This window comes from Nannospalax galili, unplaced genomic scaffold (assembly GCF_000622305.1).
Source record: "Nannospalax galili isolate Female #2095 unplaced genomic scaffold, S.galili_v1.0 scaffold18, whole genome shotgun sequence".
In the NCBI taxonomy this organism is placed as follows: domain Eukaryota; kingdom Metazoa; phylum Chordata; class Mammalia; order Rodentia; family Spalacidae; genus Nannospalax; species Nannospalax galili.
In genome coordinates this window covers 9,389,729-9,405,074 of record NW_008346548.1, presented here as the reverse complement: position 1 = coordinate 9,405,074, position 15,346 = coordinate 9,389,729, and the positions used below count along the sequence as shown (strand labels likewise).

General features: G+C 42.3%; 1 protein-coding gene across 1 annotated transcript in view; it reads right to left on the bottom strand.

Moving 5' to 3' along the window:
• The window catches only part of Casr (calcium sensing receptor), an 86,501-nt gene that overhangs the window by 6,433 nt on the left and 64,722 nt on the right, over positions 1–15,346 (bottom strand). Inside the window, exon 5 of the mRNA XM_008842932.2 lies at positions 6,177–6,407. Coding sequence (XP_008841154.1) covers positions 6,177–6,407 — 231 coding nt within the window. The remainder of the gene's footprint in view (positions 1–6,176; positions 6,408–15,346) is intronic.

Sequence of the window (15,346 nt, the reverse complement as noted above, 5' to 3'; positions counted from 1 at the left end):
TGTATGTGAGTGCACCCATGTTGTGCAATGCCACGGAGGTCAGAAGAGGGTATCGGATTCCTCTGGAAATGGAGTTAAGGACAGTTCATAACCGCCATGTGGGTGCTGGGAATTGAACCTGGGTCCTCTGCAAGAGCAGTCAGTGCTCTTAACCACTGAGCCACCACTCCAGCCCCCAAACTAGTAATTTTTAAAAGGTGATGTTTTATTCATTTCCCCCATACAATGAAACTGTGTGTGTGTGTGTGTGTGTGTGTGTGTGTGTGTGTGTGTCTGTGTTTGGATTTGTGCATGTGAGTTCTGGTGCTCACAGAGGTCAGAAGAGGGTATTGGATCTTCTGGAGCTGGAGTTGCAAACTGCCTAATGTGGGTGCTAGGAACCTAATTGTAGTCTTCTGTAAGAGTAGCAAGTGCTCTTAACTGCTGAGCCATCTTTTCAGTCCCCGGAGTTCTATCATTAAAGAAAAAGGAGTGTATAAACATTGAGTACCATTAGTGGCCTCTTTAGTTGTGTCTCTTTTCTCTTCTTCACAGAGGGTAAGGAACAGGGTCATGGTCACGTAGTCACTTAACTGGAGAGCTGAGATTGGAATCCAGGTCAGTCTTCAAAGTCTACACTCTTCATTCTACCAAACTCTGCTTTCTACTAGACAGGAATTTGAAGAATGCCACCTCTTTATCCTTTGGCATCCACCTGCTACAGAGAAATCCTATCATCATAGGAATGGGCTGAGGCAACCATGAGAAAGACCCAGTATGCAAAAATCCAACAGGTATCTGCAAGTCTCTCAGTAGCTGATTAATGGTGACTATCTCAACCAAATATGGTGGTGCATGCCTGTAATCCCAGTTTAGGAAACTGGGGAAGAAGGATAATGAGTCTGAGGTCAGTTTAGGCTGCAGATTAAGACCCTGACTCACGAAACGAAGGCTGAGCATGGACTCAGTGGTAGCACGAACTAGCATGGTTTGATCCCAAAACTGGAAAAAAAAAAAGAAAAGAAAAAGCCTGTCTAGACATGGCATCAAACTGATTTTTAAATGTTTGTGTTCATACCCACAGGCAAATGCTAGTCTCAGCTTGGATCAGAGAAGCTTCCCTTTGCAGTGAATGGTGATGAATACAAATAACTGGATCCTTGGACAGGACTCCTATATTAAACCACCCAGGGCTCAGGGAAAATTGTGGAAGAGGGCGTGGAAAGGTTGTAAGAGCCAGGGAGGAGGTGCATGACCATATAGAAATAGAGTCCTATAAACTCCTGCCTTGCTCAAATGAATTTACAGCAATGGTGTCAGCATGCACAGACCCATACAAACTCAAGCAGACAAAAACTCAGCATTGAACTCTAGAAAAGGGCAGCAGGCTTCAGTCTTTCAAATATCTATTGAGTAGCTGATTATTGCTGGCTGAGGAAGAGATGATCTTCCTTAAGGGAGTGACTCTAGATAGGCTGGCTACACCCCAGTGGATGAACTTGCACTGAGGGACATCTGGGGACACTAACTTGATTTGATAGGTCTTAACATATATGACAGAATGCATGAAAACCAGTGGGGGTGGGGGGGCTATGGAAGGGTGCTGATGGGGAAGGGGGTATAAAGATGATTAAGAAGTTGTGATTGAACTACACAGAAAATCAGGGACTGGAGAGATGGCTCAGTGGTTAAGAACACTGACTGCTCTTGGAGAAGACTCAGGCTCAATTCCCAGAACCCACATGGCAGCTAGCAACCATCCATAACTCCAGTTCCAGGGGGATCTGACACCCTCTTCTGACCTCTGTGGGCATTGCACAACATGGGTGCACTTACATGCACATGCAATGCTCATACACATAAAATAAAAAATAGTATATAAAATATTAAAAAGTACACAAAATCAATAAAATATACAAAAATATATGAATAAGGATGTTTAAAAAAAAAGCACAGAGGAAGGAAAAAAAAAGAACTCGTGACTTTTCAAGATCTGAGAATAAGTGACTGTTGGGTGTTTATCCCTAAACAGGACATTTACAGGACATTTATGCTATCCCTTTTGACACCGTTAGCTTCAACTGTCAATTTGACACAAACCTAGAGTCACCTGGGAAAAGCAAACCTCAGCTGAAGAATTACCCAGATCAGAATGACCTATGGCCATGTCTGTGAGGCATTTTATTAATTTCTAATTGATGTGGGGAAGCCCAGCCCATGGAAGGCAGTACCATCCCTAGACACATGGGCCTGGGCTGCTTATGAAAGGTAGCTGAACATGCCTGAGAGCAAGCCAGCAAGCAGTGTTTCCCCATGGCCTCTGCTTCAGTGCCTCCTCCAGATTCCTGCTTTGATTTTTTTGTTCTGACTTCCCTCAGTGATGGACAGATGTGTAAGATGAAATAAATCATTTCCTCCCCAAGTTGGGTTTTGGTCAGAGTATTTTATAACAGCAACAGAAAAGCAAACTAGAATACTCTCTATGGCTCATGGAACACTGAGGAGGAGGGGGTTGAAAGGATGTAAGAGCCAGATGATAGGAAGGACTGTAAAACTTGTCTTCTGGGCATTCTAGCCCTTTGCAATCATGAGCTCAAGGGGTTCAGTTGTCTTCACTGGACTTGTGTAAGACTGGGTCTGGCAACAGTCAGTCATGGACAGGCAGGGACTCAAGTGGCCTTACTTCTGCTTGAGGAGCTATTGGCTATTGATGGATGCTGGGGGAAAGGGAGTTATTGTCTTCAGTTGTGTGCCTACTGGTGAGTCCACCAAACTCCAATGGATGGGTTGACACCCATGTACATGGATGGCTCTACTTAAATTCAGTGGATCACAAGATAAAACATAAAGACATGAATGTGGAAAAGGGTGGTTGGTGGGAGTGGGAGGGAGAGGAGAGAGGGAGGGGGTGAAAGTAACCAGAATGTATTATATACATGTATGAAATTGACAAAGAATAAGTTTACGTAATGAAAACAATGCCTGTCCAATTCTGGCCAAGGAAGCTCATCTGAATTCCAAGCCCTGAATGCAGATGCCTCTTTTTTTTGTCCTTTTGAGACAGGGTCTCCCTGTAGCCCCAGCTGTCCTGGAACTCACTATGTAGACCAGGCTGGCCTTGAACTCACAGAGATCTGCCTGCCTCTGCTTCCCAAATGCTGGGATTAAAGATGTACGCCACCACACCCAGCTGCAGATGCTTCTTTTCATTCTTGCTGCAGTGAAATAAATAATTATTGGAAGAAGAGTGTAGAGGGTGGAGTACTGAGGTTGGCTTTTGGAGCCTTGGAGTTTAGCCTCAGCCCTTACATGGACCACCCGCCTAATCTGGGAAGCTGGTTTTTTAACCAATAATTTTAGTGGGTATAATTCATTGTACATAGTGCTGGGTTTCATATAGTCAACATTTTTCAAGTATATCATGTACTTTGATTATATTCACCCCTCCCCTTTCCTCCCTCTAGTCCTTCTCCTCTTCTTCTTTCTTCTCCCTGTAGTCTCCTTCCTTTATGTAGTCCCCTCTTCTGCTCTCATGCCTTAAACATACTACACACACACACACATATATATATACATATGTACATATATACATATATGGTTTTATGTGTCTATAAAGACTTCTAGGGCTCACAAATTGGTATTTGTCTTCCTATATTTGACATGTTGCTTAATATGACAAATCTCCAGTTTCACCCATTTTCTAGCAAATAGCATAATTTCATTCTTCATGACTCAACAGAACTCTATTGTGTGTGTGTGTGTGTGTGTGTGTGTGTGTGTGTGTGTGTATAACATTTTCTTAGCCATTCATGTATGGATGGACACCTCTGCTGATTGCATAATTTGGCTGTTGTGAAAAGTACTACAATAAACATGGACATGCTGGTATTCTTGGATGCTGACTTAGAGTCTTTCAGGTTTATACCTAGGAGTGTTGTTTGTTGTCTTGATGATAGTTGTTCTGATTGGGGTGGAGAGAATTTTAGTTTGCATTTCTGAGAAGTCACCTTTTCAGCCCCAGACTTCACTGTTATTAACTTCAGACTGAAGGTTAGGTATTAGGATATTTAGAGACCCACCTAGCTCTAAAGTGCTTCATTTGTACGTAAATAGAGACTATTGATTAATATAAAATGCTAATGTGCTCAGTGACAGAAAGTGTGCTTAGCATGCATGAGGCCTGGGTTTAGTTTCCAGCACCATACACACATAATAAAAAGATTCAGTGTTGTATAAATAGCAGTTTGCATTTGCATAGTATAAATCAATTTATAATTTAGTAATCAAGTGATAATATGAAAATATTCTAGCTTTCACTTGATTAGTAACAGTTTTGTGAGATATGTAGAGAAATTATTACTGTAGAATTTATAATTAAATATTCGTGGTATTTTTGTGGTTGTTCCTACAAAATTTTCAGAAAAGCTGGTTAGACCCTAAGGTTTGCTGACTGCATGCTGTGTGCTTGCTTTGAGATCATGTTTCTTTGGAAAATTAAAATTTAATTTATAATTCTGTCTGTCAGTTATTCAAGAACATAAATGACTGCGTTTATAGGATTCTCTCTGTTATGCATTTACTAATGTTTAAGCCCATTATGTCCATAGCCTGATAGAGGACATTAGAGTTACTGGGAACTACAGGAAATAGCTTCTGTGCAGGCACAGAAGAGATGCACCAATGATGAACAGTCAATTATGTGCATCAGTGGGGACAGATGATAAGATGGATGATAGCAGGGGTGCACAGGTGATGGTATAGCCTCTCAGTTTAGTTCCCTGTCATTTGAAATGTGTGAAATTCAGACAAGGGCATAATTAGTGGGTACCTTGTAGAATCCCAAAACCTCCATCCCAAAAAGGTCATGACATCTTTTGTAATTGAAGTGAAGATTTACCCACTATGGACGGGTTTCAGTGTCATAGGAAACCTCCCTGTGGGTAATCCATCTCAAATGCTTGGAAACAGTAAAACCACATCTCACTAATCACCCATCATCTGAAGAAGCACTGGGCAGTAAGAACAACTTGAATCTTTGGTCATGTTATAGAAAGTAGCTGAAGATGCTCAAAGATGGCAACAGAAAGGGAAATCAAGGGTAAATGTAGTAGAGGTCAGCCAGGCTTCCTGGACAACTTTAAAAGGATGACTTGTCCAGGCTCTGTTTCTACAGGGGTGGTGAGGCTAAGCATCTTGCTTACATTCTAGGGCCATATAGAAAGGCCATCATTTCAATATATCTCATGTCTTTTCCTAAAGGGCATCTTCACTGAGTGATGGGCTTCTGGTTTTTTCCTAAAGATTTATTTATTTTAAGTGTATGAGTGTTTGCCTACATGTATGTATGTGTACCATGCATGTGCCTGGTGCCTTTGGAGGCCAGAAAAGGCCAGAAGTTGAATCTTTGAATCTTCTGGTGCTGGAGTTATAGATGGTTGTGAGCCACTATGTGATTGGAAACAAATCTGGGTCCTCTGCAAGAGCAGCAAGTGCTTTTAACCACTGAGGCATCTCTCTAGCTCCCAGGATTCTGGTTATTAATGAGACTTTTAGACCAAAGTTATAAACATCTTCCTCTTGGTTACAGGTCTCCCATAGTAGGGGACAAATGGTCCTTTCTGATGTATATAGTCCTGAGCTATTTGATTAGCCTCATCTTGAACATCCAGCTCCAATTTGGACTAAAGTCTCTGCATGGCTATTAATAGAAATTGTGGTAGGTGGAAAATGTTTGTTATGCAAAATTGTCCCACACATGCTGGACATTTAGCATCTCTGAGCCCCCCTCCCCATACAATTTTGAAGGCTATTGACTTCCTGGTCATTGTGACAACCTAAAAAGCAATCCTTTTAGTCTCAAACTTGACTCCTGTACCTCAGGTAGGTAGGATGTCTCCTTCAGTCCCAGTTGAGAGCCACTTAAATATTTTGCTCTGGTTAGGGGAAGTTTTAGCCAGGGAAACTTCATGACTAGCCAGGAAGTCAAAAGTGAGTTTGTTTCTGTTTAATAAGAAGGCACAAGTCTCAGACTCCTATGCATCTCCTCTGGACGTTAAGCACTCTTGGAATTTATGAGAGCTCTGAACACACAGAGCTGGGGAGCTGAGGAAAAGACCCATCATTCTGTAAGTCTTCGATGAAGCCCAAGGTCAGGGCTTCCAAGTCTTTGATGGTGGCATGGTGTGTTCTGCACATACCTCTCTGGAGAACCCACTCCACAAGATCTTCTCCTCATTGATGAAGAGTCTTTCTCCCTTCTTGGCATAGACGTTGTAATACCCAACTTCCTTAAACACAATGGAGCCGTCCTCTGGAGAGAGGTGCCAATTGATGATGGAATAGTTCCCCATCAGGTCACCACACTCATCAAATGTCACCTGTTCCCCCATGTTATTGGTGAAGTTTAGGTGCCGTAGATGCTTCAGGACCTAAAGAGGAGGAGAGATGGATGAATACAAGCTATGGACTGCTACATGAGGCTGTGTAGGTTGTGCATTACAGGAGGACAGTAAACTATCTTGCTCCAGTAAAGGAAAGAACATGACTCAAAGAAGAGGTGTCTTTCTCCAATATCTTTACTCTGTACTTGCACGTCAGTTGTAGCTCTGTATGCTATGTGCTTTGTTTACTATTCAAAACCTAAGTTGTGTAGGAAATACTTTCTTGAAGATGGTAAAAGAAGAGGGGCTCCCTCTCCTCTGGCGAGTGGTTAAAGTGAAAGCCTCTGCAGGTGCACCATGGCCTTGTGGAACCATGACCAAAAGGGACAGGGTTGTTGGCAGAGGCTTTCCCTGTCGTCTCCTGAGTGGGTGTGGGGAATGGAGAGGAGGGGTGACAAAGTTCTTGCTGTCGGCCCCTTCTTTCCCTATGGTTTTGAGTCTATGGGAATGTCTTGTTGCCAAAAATCAGTGTGGGGTAGAAGGAAGAAAGAAAGGAGACTGTGGGTGGAGCCTTGGCTACCACTATTGACAGTCACAACACATCATTAAATTTATATAACGTCTTATGGGTCACGGAGCCCTTGTACAGAAAGCAACTGGCAGTAATTGCTAAAATAATTCATAAGTGGCTTAAAAATTTAGATACTAGTCGTTTTATGACCTTCAAGGCATGGCCCTTAGGCTTTAGATTATTTGATGTAATGATTACAAAAAAAATGACCATCTTCATTTTATTAATGGGGAGACTGAGGCTTCCATTGAAGCACTCTGTCCAGGGTCACAAGCCTGGGCTCGAAAATGCAACGCAGTGCTGTGTTGCGATATTGTTGGGCTTCTGGCGTGCTTCCAGTGGGAAGGCAGTGGGTACCTGGCAGCTGGCCTGCCACGTGGCACCTGCCTGGCACCACTGAAGCAGCAAGTGAGAAGACAGGCCTGGTGGTGAGTGTGGCACACTTATCTCCACTGCACCCCAGGAGCCTCTGACCCTGACCCTCTCTGCACCCACTTCTCTGTCTGTGTAGTGGTGTTGTGAGACTGACTGCAGTGGCTACATCAGCCTTCCCAGCCTGAGCACCAACTTCTCTGCTCTGTGGTTTGGAGAACATCTAGAGACTTTACTCACTTTCATAACATTTTTTTTGGATAGTGTCTCGCCATTTTAGCCCAGGTTGACCTTGAAATCACCATCCTCCTCCCTCAGCCTCCTGAGCTCTGGGATTGCAGGCATGTGCCACCATGTCTGGCTTATCATTGTTTTTAAAGTACTTAAAATCCAGCATCTACTCAGATACTAGGGGAAAGTTTGGGACAAGTTGATGTTGGTGGTGGACTTACTGGGACTTTCTAAGGTTAAACACCTGTTCTCCACTGTTATCTGATGTGTGTGATAAACTATGACAAACTTTTCTGACTTGGCTGGAGTCCCAGGAGAACCCTGCAGTAACATTGCTTCTTAGCATATTATTGACTATATTGACTGCTTTTTAAAATAAGAATTTATTTATAGTAATGACAGAGAATAAGAGTCACCTGGATTCACTCATAAGCTTTCTGAGACAAGCTGGAGGCAGAAAATCCATGGCAGAGACCTGTGCACTCACAGGCATGCCCCTGACTGCCTCTCTGGGCTGCTCTAGAGTCCAGACCTTTACTCTCCTTGCTGCTCCCATGGCTGCCATGGATTTTGTTCCAGGACTATGGGGTAGGGATTGCTCATTCCTGTCCATGGATTCTGCAACCAGACAGAGCCATCCTCAAAACTGGTGGGGAAGGAATCCTATCAAGGTCTCATGCTGTGTTATCCTGAGCTTTCTCTAATGGTCATCAATATTATTTTTGCCTTTATTTTTACCAACCCTTAAAATAGTCTTAACTGCAGGAAGGTATCCCACATTTGTACTTTTCTTAGACTGCCACCTGTCCTCTTTCCCGCGTGTCCCCCTCGCTCTTAGAAGACCTGACTGCCTCCTATCCCTGTGCTGTACATCCATATCTTTACCTCAAGGCGTCCCTGTCTGACCACATCCTTCCTCTCCTCAGCAGGGCAGTGCTTTGCTCCTTGACAGTCTTCCTCCTGGGGCTCTCAGAGCCTCCCTCTTCTCACCCACTTGGGAGCCTCTGTGGCCTGTCTATCTTTCTCAAACCATACTTGTTTCCTCCTACGTCCAGCTGGGGACCTGCCATGGCTCAGATGAAACATGCTTCAAACTTCTCTAGGAAGCTTCAAGAAGCTCCACACCTTGGTCTCCTATACATGGAGTTACTTTGTCAGTGCAGATGCCATATCCCAAGCATAGTTCCCACTGGCCTTCCCCCACCCCTGTGCCATGCAAACTGTCTTTACTCTGGTGTGTGTCAAAGAGACGAGAAGAGTAGAAGCAACAATGCCTCATATACCCAATCTCACTTCTCACAATCCTATGGATAGGAGTCATTATCTTCTTTGTATACATGAGGAAACAGAAGCATAGAGAGCTCAGGAACCTTGCAGAAGTCATACAACTAGTAAGGGCTCAGGCTGGATTTAAACACATCCCTTTCTGGTGCACCACCCTGCCTTCAATAGAAACCCCTGTGTCTGTGGAAAAGAGGGCAGTAATATTTTCTCATTTAATACATTTGTTAAAAGCATCATTCTTACTGAGGAAGACTTCACACATGCACACATGTATGTGATGGTTTACTTTAGGTGTCAAGTTGACTAAATTGCGACTACAAACCTGGTAAAGTGTTATTTGTGTACGTTGGTGAGTGTTTCAGGAGGTTAGCATGTGAGTTCAGTCAACCTGCTTTGGGAAGACCCACAACCTCCTGAAGAATCAGAGAAAAGAAGGCAAACTGCCCTCTCTCCACAAGACTGGGGATATACTCTCCTCTTCCTTGGATGTCAGAAGTCCAGGCTTTCCAGGCTTATACCAAGCTACCTTCCCAGGTTCTTAGGCTTTCAGCTTCCAATTGGGAGTTAGATAACTGGCTTCTTTCATTCTGAGGCTTTCAGACTTGGACTGAGTTGTGCCATCAGCATCCTAGTGTCCCGGCCAGTAGGCTACTTGCCATAGGACTTTTCACCTTCTACAAATGCATCTGTATCCATGCCCTCTTGTTCTGTTTCTCTGAGAACGTTGACTAATACAGTAGATAGTTGTACAGCTACAGTAGTTGGCACAAATTTTTTTCCTCCTACTTTGGTTTCTTGATTCTCCACACTCCGGGCAACAAACTGCTTCTTTTTCCTTTTCTGTTCACTAGTCTCTACAATAAAGCTATCCAGGTGTAGTGAAAGATGGTGGGGGGACCAGAATAATATTATTTCATAATTAGTTGATCATCTTCCACACAGACAAATGACTATAAAAAGAATCATCACTGACTCCACGCTTTCCACATCACTGTTCATACTGGCTGGAGATTTCTACCACATCACTAACGTGAAAGAAGGACCCACTCAAAAATCATATTCTTAAAATTTCCAAGATTCCATTAAAAAACTCATTGTACATACAAAACCACATTTCTACACTGTAGGGATTCAGCTTGATCTGACTGCAGCCATCCTACACTGTGGCTATAATCCCCGAGTAGCCCTGTTTTCCCCATACAGTTTCCTAACACGCTGCAAGCAGACAGAGCCATTAGAGTGTTCTGTGGAGACTGATAATCCAGATCCTGGTGGCGTCAGTATAAGGAAGTGCCTGGCAACCCTGGGATTAGCTTGAGATAGATCAGGGACATTCTGGCATGGAGGAAATCACTTTTGTTTTATTGATTATGTAAACTCTCTCCTTCAGGCAAAAATCGTGGTGATCTACTGGTCTTTCTGCCATCCAGAACCACATTTCTGTCAGTAAGTCTCCAATGATTGTACTCTGTGCAATCTGGACCAATCTGCCTCTTTCTGTAGCCTTTGAGCATCTTGAAACCATCTCTTTTGTACTGGGACCAGACTTTTTCCAGTATGTTGTTGAATCAGCTAACCAGCAAATATTTATAGAGTACCTGCTGTGTATTCTGAGCTGTGCTACAGAGATGCAAGCTAGTATTCCTTAGTCTTTACAGAGTTTACGTGTGGATTAGGGGGATAAAATGTAGGGGGATACTCATACTAAATTTTATACTTTGAATGAGTGTGTTGTGTGGTATGTGAATTATATTTCAATACGGCTGTTGTATAAAAGGTACAGAAAGGCATTTTGAAAATCCAAGTAACACTTCATTGGAAGAGCTGACCTTTATCAGTAGGCAGGGACCTTGGTAACAAGATCATCTCTAGGATAGTTGTGAGGAGGGGACTCATGAGCCAGGGCAAGACCAGCTTCAGAAAGAGCAGTGACAGTTGAATAAAAATGTGGAAACACAAACATTTGGTCCTGGAGGGAAGCACCCTCATACCTCTGGGGCTAGAAATTCTAGACCCACAGTTTCCAACCAAGGACCTCTGCACCAGGCACTACAATCCTTATTCTGTATCCTCAGTGATTTTGTATATGACCTGGATTTTAATGGCTACTCAGACTATGCCTGTTCAGTGCTTGACTAATGGAAAAAAACATCAAACTCATAGGTTTTCAGCACTCCTAGGTGAACAAGTGGTAACTGTGAGGAGATTTATTTTTTAGCCATCCTGGCAGGGAGCTGGTATGGCATCTGTATTGGTTGGAAGAATAAGTTGATGGAAAAATCAATGAAGATGTAAAAGATCTGGAAAACACAATTCGCTAACTTGACCCAGTTGACATTTACATAACACCAGTCAGAGCAGAACATATATTATTTTCAAAAGCACACAGAGCATTTACCAGAATAAACCACATGGTAGGTCATAAGACATGTTTCAATAAGTCTAGAAATAGTCAAAGTATGTTCTCTGGTTCCAACGGAGTAAATTAGCAGTCAATAACAGAAAGATATTTGGAAAACTCCAGAAAATTAGAAACAAAACCCCACACATCTAAATTAATGTAAGATTCAAAGAAGAAATGGCATGGAAAATTAGGAGGTATTTGGAGCTGAGTTCAAGTAAAAATAGCTTATCCAAAATTTGCTAAGATAATCTTTCAAGAGAAATTATAGCCCTAAATGTCTCTACAGGAGAGATGTCTCAAATCAATTAACTCATTTACTAAGCTAAGAAACTAGGAAAAGAGGAGCAAATCATAATCACATGAAACAGAAAAAAATGAGTAGAGAAAGAATTGAAAACAATGAAACAGAAAACTAAAAAATAATGGTGACGAATCACTGAAACTGAAAAAATGATGGCTGGGGACATAGCTCAGTTGGTAGAGTGCCTGCTTAACATGCAACAACATACTCTGGGTTTGATTCCCAGCATCAAACAAAGCTGGGCATGGTGGCACAATCCAACACTCACCGTCCTCAGCTACATGGTGAATTAGAGGCTAGCCTGAGATCCATGAGACCTTGTCTTTAAAGAAAAAATTGATAACACTGTAGCCAGACTGACCAGGAGTGAAGGAGAAGATGTATCCTTCCGGTGTGAGGATAGACAGAGGTAATATCATTACAGCTCCTGCAGACACTGTAAGGATAGTCTGAGACTATGTCAAACCATATTATAAGCAAATCTATGTCAACACATTTTACAACTTAGGTAATATAGACAAAATCTCCGGAAAACACTAACTATCAAGGCTGGTTATAGATAAGTAGAATAGCACCATATCCAAATATTTAAATTTGCAGTTCAAAGACTTCCCAGAAAGAAAACAAACTCATACAGGGGGTGGCAAGGGGGCTCTCTGATAAATTCTGCCAAACATCTAATGAAGAATACCAGTTCCATACCAAAGGAGGGAATACTGCCCAGTATCAGAGGACAACATTACTCAGATACCTAAACAAAATATAGATGTTACAAGAAATAAAATAGCCAGGTGTACTGGCACATACCTTTAATCCTAGCACTCAGGAGGCAGAGGCAGGTGGATCTCTGTGTTTGAGGTCAGCCTGGCCTACACAGTGAGTTCCAGGCCAGCTGGGGTTACAGGGAGACCCTGTCTTGAAAAGACCAAAGAAGGTAGGAAGGAAAGAAGGAAGGAAGGAAGGAAGGAAGGAAGGAAGGAAGGAAGGAAGGAAAGTAAAACAATATGGAGGCTGGAGAGATGGCTCAGCAGTTCAGAGTACTGTCTGCTCTTGCAGAGGACCCGGGTCTGATTCCCAGCAACCACATAGTAGCTAACAACCGTCTGTAACTCCAGTCCCAGGGGATCTGATGCTCTTGTCTGACCTCTGTAGGCATTGCATGACATGGGTGCGCTTCCATACTTGCAGGCATAACACTCATACACATAAAATAAAAATAATAAATTATTTTTTTTAAAAATAATTAAAACAGCCGGGCATGCTGGGCACACCTTTAACCCCAGCACTGGGGAGGCAGAGGCAGAAGGATCTCGGTGAGTTCAAGGCCAGCCTGGTCTACATAGTGAGTTCCGGGACAGATGGGGCTACAGAGAGACACTGTCTCAAAAAGAGCAAAAAAAAAAAAAAAGAAAAGAAAAGAAAAGAATTAAAACAATAGATAATATGAACATAGAAGAAAAGTTTCTAAGCCATAAATAAAGTCCATGTGCAGAAGAGGAGAATACATTGTCACTGAATAGGATTATCTCAGGAATGCAGGTTGGCTTAACATTTGACTGAATGAACATACTGCAAAAGAAAAACTTTACGAACATCTTAGTAGATACAGAAAAGGCATTGATAACATCCAATATTCATTCCTGTTAAAAACTCTCGGCAAGTCAGCTGTGGCAGCACACGCCTTTAATCCCAGCACTTGGGGGACAGTGATAGGTGGATGTGTGAGTTTGAGACCAGTCTGATTTATGTAAGAGTTCCAGGGCAGCCAAGGCTACATAGCGAATCCTTGTCTCAACAACAAACAAAACCAAAATAACAGCAAAAGCAAGCAAGCAAGCAAAAACCTCTCAGCAAGACTGAGTGCTTTTCCCTTCAGATCATCAACAGACAAATATATTCATTATCACTGCATCTAGTCAACACTACACTGGATAGTCTAGCCAGTGAATTTGGGCTGAATCAAGCAGATTCAGATAAAAAGTTAAGATCGGAGTTCTATACTCTTGACCGTGGAGCAGGGCTGCTGGCAGCAAGCCCCAGTCATTTTCCTGTCTCTGTCCCCACAGCACTGGGCTTACAGGCATTTTACTTAGGTATTGGGATTCAGACATAGGTCCTTATGTTTGTGCAGCAAATGCTCTTCCACTGAGCCATCTCTCCAGCCCCTTGCATATACTTTCACTGTCCTTATCAGAATGCTTCCCCCAATTCCTGTTATTCACTTCATAATGCAGAACTAGTTTTCAGTTCAATTTATGAAGTCATAATTCTTTGGCTGAGACAAAAGAAGGGGGACCCTTCTTTCCCTGGGGCACTGACCAAATCTTAATCATTGTTAAAATCCTTAAAAATCACTATTAGGGTTAATGATACTTCTTTAGGTTCTTATTACAAGCACTGCTTCTGATGTTAATTTTCCTGTAAATAAGTAAAAATGTTGGGAATTGGACAATTTGATCCTCTCACTGGCAGCCACTGGCCTCTCTTTTGCTACCCTGGCAAACTTGAGTAAAAAGATTTTTATATAGATGAATAAAATGATATATTTGGCATGAAAACAGAAGTGAGACTATCTGGGAAAAGAAGGGACAAGCAGGAGCAGAGAGAGGGAGAAAGGGGAACACAGAGTGGGTGAATATGGTCAAAACACATGATACGTTTGAGTGAAATTATCTCTATGAAGCTCCTCACTATGTACAAGGAACATACATCAGTAAAAGTGTAAAAATGTAATTAAAATTTAAAAGTAGATGCTTTCCTGGATAGAATAGTCTTCTGTTTTCAGAATTTTCAAAGGAGCTGATCGAAAAAGAAACTATAAAATTTGAGTTGAGGTCATATTCCAACATAATATGCTTTAAATTATTTTCTGTGTGGAGTGATAGGAAAAAGAATGGATAAATGGAGGCAAGTGAGATGAAGCAAAGACAGTATCAGGTGCCCAGTGGCGACTAAGGACACGTATCTCAACGAAAGGCAAACTGCATGCACATGCTTAGGTCAGTTTCTTTTATGTGGTAATATTTCCATCTTGTGGCCTTTTAGGGAATTTCCATTAAAGGACTTTAAAGTCAAATTGTTATGTGTACTAAGCATAAATGGGAAGCACCTATTTGCATACGAAAGTCGATAGAGTTTAGCCAAAGACAAGAAACCTGAAATCTCCCACTCTTGGTTAAGACTCTCTATCAATTGAAAAGCTGTAAAAGCTTATGCTGGGCACAAAACCAGCAAAAATGAGCGAAATGAATGGTCAGAACAGACGTGTGTGGGAGTCTGATTTGAAAAGATTTCCAGGAAAATGAACTTTGAGAAAAAAAAAAACCCTCAAAGTTTGTGGTAGCCAAGGTCAGCAGAAACAAAATGCCATGTTCCTCAGGTGTGGGATACAGCCTAAGCTAAGACGCTATGCCAACAACTAATGAGAAACAAAATTTCTGTGCCAAAAACTCAGAAGTGATTTGTAGGATAATGCCAGGTGAGTGGCTTATAAGGCAAGACTTGAGGATGGCAGACACGCAGTTATAGGCTGATTCTTGGATTAGGCTGTCTAGGTGGTAGGTTTCTATATAGGTCTTTGTATTGCCAAGTTACTGATTACTGGACCAGCTCCTAATAAACAGAGGCATGGTCAAGACTTTAAATTCTGGAGTGCCCACCTTGTATCCTAGGCTGCTGAGGCTCAAGGAAAACCTACAGCAAGCACAAACGACACCGGCCAGTGCCCAGGTGCCATTCCTCCCTAGAGCTAGCATGCTTGAGGTAAGACACGTCTGCCTGGACAAGGGTAAGGTGAGCTATGTAGTAGGCATTAAACTTTGGCT